At 34.8% G+C, this 9,833-nt stretch overlaps 1 protein-coding gene across 1 annotated transcript in view; it reads left to right on the forward strand.

Annotated features, from left to right (window-relative positions):
* Positions 1–5,524, forward strand: part of LOC129437200 (protein NLRC3-like) — a 196,869-nt gene extending 191,345 nt beyond the window's left edge. The window contains exons 3-4 of the mRNA XM_073865739.1: positions 3,446–3,541; positions 3,721–5,524. Coding sequence (XP_073721840.1) covers positions 3,446–3,541; positions 3,721–5,524 — 1,900 coding nt within the window. The remainder of the gene's footprint in view (positions 1–3,445; positions 3,542–3,720) is intronic.
* The last annotated feature ends 4,309 nt before the right edge of the window (positions 5,525–9,833 follow it).

Consider the following 9,833-nt stretch of genomic DNA (forward strand, 5'->3'; position numbering starts at 1 on the left):
ACACAGTTATTTTATCTTGTGAAACATTTCTCTGTTCTGTCACAAACCTTCATTAGACAGTAAACACATCTTAAAGATCTCTCTATAATAAATCACTAAATGTGTCTCTATCAGCTCAACTGAAAAAGTGTTTTCATGCAGTTTAATGAGAACATCCTCACACTATAAATATATGAATGTTAATATAAAACACAAAAATAATGAAAAATCACTTATATTACACCAAACTCATATGACTTTACTGCTTTAGTTGTAATGCTCGTTTACTACCAGCAGAGGGAGAAAAACATCACACGATCGGTCTTCTTGTCGGTGACGTCACAGGCTTAAAGCGAAAGTAAAAAGTTTAGCGTTTAACTTTTCCATTCACCATTTTATAGAGATGGGATGAGAAGATCCTCAACACACCGATCATCAAACTGATAAATATAAGGTTTATGAAAGCAGATTCATGTATTGTCTCGTGTGTAGTTGATGTTAAAGTTGGAGGATTTTGAGGATGTGAGTCCAGTCAGATTGTAAATTCAGTTGTCGCGAGACGCTTTACACTTCCTGTTTCTCTAATGGACTGATTTATTATTTGATATTTATTTGATAGTTTCTTAAAAAAAGAATAATTTTAGCGTTATTTATTGAATGTTTTGCGCTGTCTTTGACTCTTAAGTTAATTTGTGTTAATGTTGTCCCTTACGAAAATTAACCATGGTTATATTGTGGTAAAAGTGTAGTAACCATGGTTTTTTGGTGAATTGATTACTATAAGCAAAACCATGGTTTTACTACACTAACCATGGTTTTTTGGTCTTAACTGTAGTAAAACCATGGTTAATTTTCGTAAGGGGTGTTGATGTGAGGTGATGTTGTGTAGTTGTATTGATGATGCAGTTGTTTCTTCAACACTCAGGATTCATAATGTCTGTTTATTCACTTTGATTTGAACTTTATTTTGTGTCTGACTGTTATTTTCATTCAGTATCAGTTGTGGAGATCAGATTGATCAGATTCACCTCTGCAGCTCCATCATGGATCAAATATCAACACATGAAGATTTTTCTCCAGGATGCAGGTACTTTATAGAAACACTTAATTAAATAACGTTTGGGTGATTCTCTGAATTGGGTGCCCTTTAAGTCCCCCAAACTTACTTCAAAGATTTTTAATTAAAGGAAATCACAAAATGCATTTTAACGCAATCAATTAATAGAACCAGGTGCCTTTGCATTATAATGCAACAAAAAATGCTTTTATTTTATTTTAATTTATAGATATGGGTTGCCGAAGTAGTAGACAACAAGCATACTTGCATGTCCCCACTAACCATCATTACATTTTCATTGAATATCAAACAAATAAAAACTGCAATTAATGCAAAATAGTTACTGCTAATTTAATCATACGTGGGTTTACTTTAACTAAAATATACATATGTATATAAAAATGCATTAATTATATATGAAATTGCAATATTTATACATGTCCTCCAGTTTGTTTTCAACCCCGTCACGCCATACTATTTACCCCCCTATAAAAATAACGGATCAATCCCTGTGGCATCACACCCAGAAAGTGATATCACACAAGTCTCTTGAAGAACATGCTGCAAAGAAAGGCAAGTGTCAGAATCTTTTCTTACATTTATTTCATGTTTTTCACTGTCAGATTAAGATTGTCAGGCTCAACATTTCAACTCTGTTGTATTACTAAATGATAGTAAACAACGGTTTAAGAAAAATTTAATAATAGTTTTGCAAAACATTAAACTTGTATGATTTCCTAAATGCCATGTGATGCTACTGTCTTAGTTAAGTACGGAGTTACAGCTACTGTTAGGCAAAAACTTCAACCCGTCACATTCAACCCCGTCACATTTTTATTATAACAGGGTTGAATCGTTGTGACGGGGTTGAAAATTTGACACTTTTTAGTAGAGTACTCAATTGTAGACTTGTTATATTGTTATGTGACCTGTTAGAAATAATCGATTATGGTATTTTATGTTCAATAAAACCAAATTGAAAGATCGATTGATGTTTTTGATCAATTAATCCTTAATTCTTTTGATTTAATGTTAAATACTTATTAAAATGTTTGTTTGTTTTTGCCAACTTTAATAAAATAAAATTTTATTGAATGTGATATCATTAATTTTACAGGTAAGAAATCCATGCTATATTAAATGATGATCATCACTTCAACCCTGTTATCATTTTCAACCCCGTTATGCTGAGTTCAACCCTGTTATTTGATAGTTTTTATTAATATTTTGGTGATAAAACGACAAATTAGGTCAAAGTTTGTTTTGCTGTGTGCAGAATTTACAGGACAGTCTGAAAAAATATGAAAGCCTGATTAAATTCTAATGTTAACGCATATTTTGTGATAAGATATGAAGACAAATGTTAGAAACAGTTTTCATGACCTGATTTGGTATTCAAATGGTGAGCATTAAAAAAAAAATTCTACATGCAATAAATGATATCAAACAAGGGACATCTCATTGAAAAGCTTCTACAAGAATTTACTTGAAAATCTTTTTAAATCATATTTAAACAGGGTCCAAGTCCAAGTGGAAAAAAAACACTCAATATTGATTAGAATTTCATGCCTGAGGTGGGAAAATGTATTTTCTTAAAGGTTTGACTAATCCACTATCACATGAAATGATAAAAAATATAACTATTTAAGGTATATATTTTAAAAAAAGTATGACCCAAAAGGCACCCAATTCAGAGAATCACCCGTTTATATTATAGGAAAATACTTACGTGTTGTTTTTAATTATGATCATCTTCAAAACATTATTAATATAAGTATTAAATCTGTTGTGTGTTATAGTTCAGATCATCAGAAGAGATCAGATTCAGAGTTCAGCTGTGTGTCTATGAAGAGTGATGCGTCTATGGGTCTGCCAATATACTTTAAGAGTGAAGAAACACAGCCTGCACACAAGTATACAATATCTTTGAAAACTATGATTGTAGTTTAACATTTTTTTTACAATCGTGTATTTTGTCAAAGAGATGAGAAATTATTCTTCATTATTAGACATATTCATGCAAAGAGACACATAAAATTTACAGTTTTTGTATTAAAATCTCTCCACTTGCTGTAATTGTTTACATTGAAATGTATAAATATGCTGCTATAACTGGCTATAACCAGCAGATATCCTCAACACCCACAGTGACATTTCAAATGTGCGTTCACTTTAGATTAAAGTAGATTTGATTGGCTGTGATTGGTTTATCGTTCACCGGTTAGAAAAAAATCGCTCCGCAAGTGATCACAACGATACTTTTACTTGTATCTTTATCGTTATAGTTGTGGTGTGAACTCCACTATTCTCTTTAAAATCAAAGGATTTTTAAAACTATATTTTTTATAGTTATAGTTATAATGGGAACCGCCCTTTAAGTGATTCTTCATTTTCATTCTTGCCATCCAGACGAATCATAACAGAACCCGACTGTAAGGGGAGGAAGATTGAACAATTTGGGAATAAACTACAAGACTTCAATAAAAACATGAGTCCTCATTTCAGGTAAATAATAGGACTTTAATTTATTTTTAGAGACTAAAAAAGTTGACCACATGATACTTAAAAAAAAATTCCATCCATATTTACATGTTCCATGTTTTGTGATGCAAAAACAACATTTTGCTCTTTTCTTTTTAACTCAAACTTGTGTTCTTATCTAATATATTACTTTTAATTTACAGTCATGACTCTAATCTTGCTGAAGTCCTAAACACATTCAAATCAAATCTGAGGAAGAAGTTTGAGTGTTTGTATGAGGTAACATCAAATAAGAGAAACCCAACACTACTGAATGAGATCTACACAGAGCTCTACATCACAGAGAGTGAAAGTGGAGAGATCAGTAATGAACATGAAGTGAGACAGATTGAGACACAATCCAGAAGAACAACAACAGAGGAGACACCAATCAAATGTAATGACATCTTTAAACCTTTACCTGAACAAGACAAACACATCAGAAGTGTGCTGACAAAGGGAGTCGCTGGCATTGGAAAAACAGTCTCTGTACAGAAGTTCATTCTGGACTGGGCTGAAGAGAAAGAGAATCAGGACGTCCACCTCATATTTCCACTTCCTTTCAGAGAGATCAATTTGATGAAGAACAAAACACTCAGTCTTTTAGATCTTCTTCATCTTTTCTTCCCACAAACAAAAGAAATGGAAATCTTCAGTGATGAATATAAAGTGTTGTTCATCTTTGATGGTTTGGATGAGTGTTGTCTGTCTCTGGATTTTCACAGCAGTGTGAGGTTGTGTGATGTAAGTGAATCAACCTCAGTGGACGTGATGCTGACAAACCTCATCAAGGGGAATCTGTTTCCCTCTGCTCTCATCTGGATCACCTCCAGACCAGCAGCAGCTGATCTCATCCCCTCTGAGTGTGTTGATCGAGTCACAGAGGTACGAGGATTCACTGATCCACAGAAGGAGGAATACTTCAGGAAGAGAATCAGTGATGAGAGTCTGTCTGATCAAATCATTTCACACCTGAAGTCATCCAGGAGTCTCTACATCATGTGTCACATCCCAGTCTTCTGCTGGATTTCAGTCACTGTTCTAGAGAGAATGTTGAGTGAAGCAGAGAGAAGAGAGATCCCCAAGACTCTCACTCAAATGTACACACACTTCCTGATCATTCAGACAAACATCAAACATCAGAAGGACTATGAGAAGAAAGATGAAGACATGATCTTCAAACTGGGGAAACTGGCTTTTGAGCAGCTTGTGAAAGGCAATCTGATCTTCTATGATGAAGACCTGAGAGAGTGTGACATTGATGTAGCAGAAGCATCAGTGTACTCAGGATTGTGTACTCAGATCTTCAGAGAGGAGTTTGGTTTGTATCAGGGGAAAGTTTACTGCTTTGTTCATCTCAGCATCCAGGAACATCTAGCAGCTCTTTATGCTCACATCTCCTTCACAGACAACAACAGATGTGAGTTTAAACCAGGTCGGTTTTCTAAAATTATGGAAATAGTGAAACCTAAATCATCAGAACAGCCTTCATTATATGAGTTACATCAGCGAGCTGTAAATGAATCTTTAAAGAGTAAGAATGGACATCTGGATCTTTTCCTGCGTTTTCTTCTGGGTCTTTCACTGGAGTCCAATCAGATTCTCTTACAGGATCTACTGACACAGATGAGAAGATGCTCCTACAAGAAAGAGAAAACTGTTAAGTACATTAAACAGAAGATGAATGAGAATCTGTTTCCAGAGAAATCCATCAATCTGATTCACTGTCTGAATGAACTGGGTGATGATTCACTGCTGCAGGAGATTCAACGTTATGTGACATCTTCATCAGTAGGAGAGACCAAACTCTCCTCTTCACAGTGGGCAGCTTTAGTTTTTGTGTTGTTGACCTCTGAGCAGCATTTGGATGAACTTGATCTAAATAAATTTATTGGAGATAAAAATACAGCAGATGAAGTTCTTGTGAAACTGCAGCTTGTGATTAAAGAAACTAAAAAACTCAAGTAAGTAAAACTAACAACAATCACATGACTGTTTACATATTAAAGCAACACTATGTAGTTTTCCATGTAAGGTTGGCTTACGGCTCCCACATGAGGTTGAAAAGTGCAACAGTGCAATTGTGTTGCTTTAATACAATTAATTTAATTATTTTATGATTTTATTTTGAACTCTTACTTTGGAAGAATCTTTTCTAACAAAAGTCATTTTCTTAATGTTGTAAATAAATCAGCAGTCAATCTCAAAAAAGTTCCCAACATTCTGCCAATATAAAAAGTGTTCAGTTTTCTTGATGTTCTAAGAACGTTTCTGTTTTGTCTGAACGTTAGATGAATGTTACATTCTACCATTTTCAAACGTTATGACAATGTCATGTTTTAATTTTCACACAATGTTTAAAACAACAAATTATCTACCAACTGCACCAGAATTACACTAACTTTACATTACCATAACAAATGTGTTTTATATACACAAAGTTAACACAACCAGGGAATAACTAGCAAACAAAAAGTCAAGGGTCAAGAGTCCAACTAAAACAAACACTAATCAACACCATGGTGACTTTAAATGAAACAAACAATCAAGTGAATTGTGTTTTCTCAGCAATATTTTTACAGAACATTCAGAAATAATGTTTTATGGGGTGGTTTCCCAGATAGGGATTAGTTTAAGCCAGAACTAGGTCTTAGTTTAATTATGAAATATAAATTGTTTTAACAAACACACCTTACTAAAAACATTACTTGTGTGCATTTTAAGGCAAAACAAAGGGCATTGATGTATTTTAAAATATGTCAGTGCAAGTTGTTTTCAGTTTGGACAGCTATTACATTTACTTTAGTCTAAGACTAGTCTAATCCCTGTCTGGGAAACCACCCCTATATATTTTAAAATAATAAAATGCAATGTTTCTCTATCATATGGCTGGACGATAAGGCCAAAATTTTTATCGCTGTATACTTCTTCATTTCGGTCGGTACGGTATAAATCCGATGACGGTATGCATATTAAAAAAGCCTCAGGAAAAACTGCCAAGAATGCCTGCAATGGATGTCTGAACCAAAAACAAACCTCTGGAAAAAAAATGGCCAATGAAACCTTCTCCTATAAAACTATATCATATTTAAAATAAAAAATGATAAATATATTAATGTTCACCTTTAATTCGTGTTTATCCTTCATACAAAAAAGTGATATCATTGTCCAGTAAAACAGACTTTCAGGCTTAGTTTATTAATATAAGTGCACCCTGAATGTCAGTCAGTAATAAATGCTGTAATGCAGGAGCCTCAAACTCAAACAGGCTTGGGGACATTTCTGAGATCGACATCTTATAGGAGGGACTGTCAGGGTGGGGTGGTGGATAGAACCCAATCGCAGACAGCTCATAACTCAAAGACGTTTATTAAATCATAAATACCCTCGAGGGGGCAAACAATGACAATGACTATAAAATAATCTTGACATGACAGACAAAGCACACACGAGACGGTATCATACGATACACAATGAACCGGCACAAGACATAACACACAATGGCTTTAAATAGGGAAAACTAAACTAGGGAACAATGACAAACAGGTGAAGGGAATAAACCAATCATGAATAATTAACAAGGAAACGAGGGGGCAGGGTCAAGACTTAAGACAGGAGAGCATGCGGTACACAAAACATAAACACAGACCACATGACTCTCCACACAGACACAGAACACGTATACGGGGGTGTCAGGATCCCGGCACCAGAAACAAGACAAAATACACTTAATAACATTAGGGATCCTGACAGGGACAAAGAGCTATTTTAACATTAAAAAGCACAATTATTCATTTTACATTTATAAACCATTAAGTATTTTTTGCCACCGGGTTGTGTTTCTGTTTTGATATATTATGGATTTATTCAGTCACATTATTGACTTTCATAGTTCCATCTGTGTTAGTCTATAGTTTTTCAATTTGCTATTATAGTCATATGTGGAGAAATTACAAGTCAACGTGACCCTAAAATAATTGTAGTACTTAGGGGCGGTTTCCCGGACAGGGATTAGACTAGTCCTAGACTTAAACACTTTTAAGAGCTGTCCAAACTGAAAACAACTTCCACTTACATATCTTAAAATACATCAGTGCCCTTTGTTTTACCTCACAATGCACACAGGCAATGTTTTTAGTAAGGCATGTTTGTTAAAACTAGTGATATTTCCTAATTAAACTAAGGTCTAGTCCTGGATTAAGCTAATCCTGGTCCGGGAAACCCCCCCAATATGTTACATACTGTAAGAAAAATAAAAATTACTGATCTACTTGTAATTGCTTAGCAAGCTAGATAGTGAACAATGATACATTTATTTCATGATCTAATCTAATATTTTTTATACAAAGATGACGGTGTTGACATGTTATGGTTGTCACAGTAGCAGTATCCAAAAATATGAAGAAGTTTAAGAGAAAATATCAAACATACAGGAGCTTGAGTGATCTTGAAGCATGCAGTAGAGCTGAAGGTTTGAAAATGGGGTCCTCAGGAATGCAGTTGACCCTGTAGTTGTCTGATTTTATTGCTTTTTATAAATATCTGACGGTGGTGACGAATATGTGGGACACATTTTGAGCAATGACAAAATAATAGTAAATATAGTTCAAATTCACTGTTTGTAGTTTTTAATACTTATTACAATGTACTCTTTCATGTGGTAAATATATTATTCAATTCAATTATTACTTTTGGCTTTTTTAATCAAGTTGAAATGATTATCTCTTAACCGAGGACAGCTGATTTTGTAGGCAATGGGACAGCATATAATCATTAAATTAATAAAAAATAAAAATAAACCTATAAAAGAACCTTACATATGTGCAAAGGACCCCCTGATTATAACATTGATTCTTTTTCTTCATGAAAATAATATTAATTTCCAACAGAATTAGCACTTTTCTTAGTGGAACATGTTTTTGCCAAAGTTTTAAGAATCAGTGATTTGTTACTAGACATTTAATTATATTATACATATAACTCATAACCAGATGTCACAGCAGCATACATACTTGTATCTTTTCTTCTCATCTTTATTCTTTTCTAACATTGGCACTTCATGGCTTAAGCCTATTTTTTCTCAGCAGTAATTTAGTTTGTGTTTATTACATCTCCTGTTCTCTCTCTCTATATGATGTCGTCATTGGAAGCTGTGACTTGATGCAAACTAACCCCACACCTCCTTCTCGTACTTCTGAGTGACTGACAGCTCTTCTCTGAACAAACACTCCAAAGTCCCGAATAGATTAATTGATCGCATGGTGGTGTCAATGTTATGATTTGACACGAGGTACAGATGAGCGAATTTAAATCCGCAATCCATTTGCTTGTCGTCCCGGAGATTGCGGCTCATGGTTGCTTGAAGGACAAGTTGGGTATTTTACACTTAAAGCCCTGTTTTCAGGTTGTTTATGATGAAATAGAACGGTTTTGACTGAAATTTGGACATATGATTCTGGCCCGAGAATTTTCGGGTGTTTGTGTTTCACCTCCCACCTCTACAATGGCTGTATAGGTGCACTGAAACAATCCTTCCTAAAATGCATTAAACTTTCGTTTACAAAGACGTGAAACTCACCAAGTGGTCAGGGGTGTTCACTGATATGCTCACACAAAAATCGCTGCAAAAGATGCTTTCCAACAGCTGTTTTATCATAGTTTTTGTCCAACTCCATTGACTTGTATTAGATGTGCTGTGAGGTATGGTATTACTCCGCTGCCGGAAACGTTGTTTCTATTCTTGCAATTGGCAAAGGTGGATTATCGCCATCAACTGGGCTGGAGTGTCTATTATTCAAGCTTTCAACGGAAGAATGTACGGGTGTGAGGCGTTTGGAAAAATAGGCCCACAAGTTAACAATGAATGCTAAAACAGCTGTTGGAAAGCATCTTTTGCAGCGATTTTTGTGTGAGCATATCAGTGAACACCCATGACCACTCGCTGAGTTTCACGTCTTTGTAAACGAAAGTTTAATGCATTTTAGGAAGGATTGTTCCAGTGCACCTATACAGCCATTGTAGAGGTGGGGGGTGATACAATAAACACCCGAAAGTTTTCGGGCCAGCATCATATGTCCAAATTTCAGTCAAAACCGTTCTATTTCATCATAAACAATCTGAAAACAGGCCTTTAAGTGTAAAATACCAAACTTGTCCTTTAACTACAAGACACCACACGTTTAATAGGGAAGTAGCCTCTTGACCTGTGTTTAACATGCGTTTTTACATGTGACATGTGAACGGCCACAGGACGCCGTAATGTATCGAAATATCGGAA

The sequence above is a fragment of the Misgurnus anguillicaudatus genome, unplaced genomic scaffold, assembly GCF_027580225.2.
Source record: "Misgurnus anguillicaudatus unplaced genomic scaffold, ASM2758022v2 HiC_scaffold_33, whole genome shotgun sequence".
NCBI lineage: Eukaryota > Metazoa > Chordata > Actinopteri > Cypriniformes > Cobitidae > Misgurnus > Misgurnus anguillicaudatus.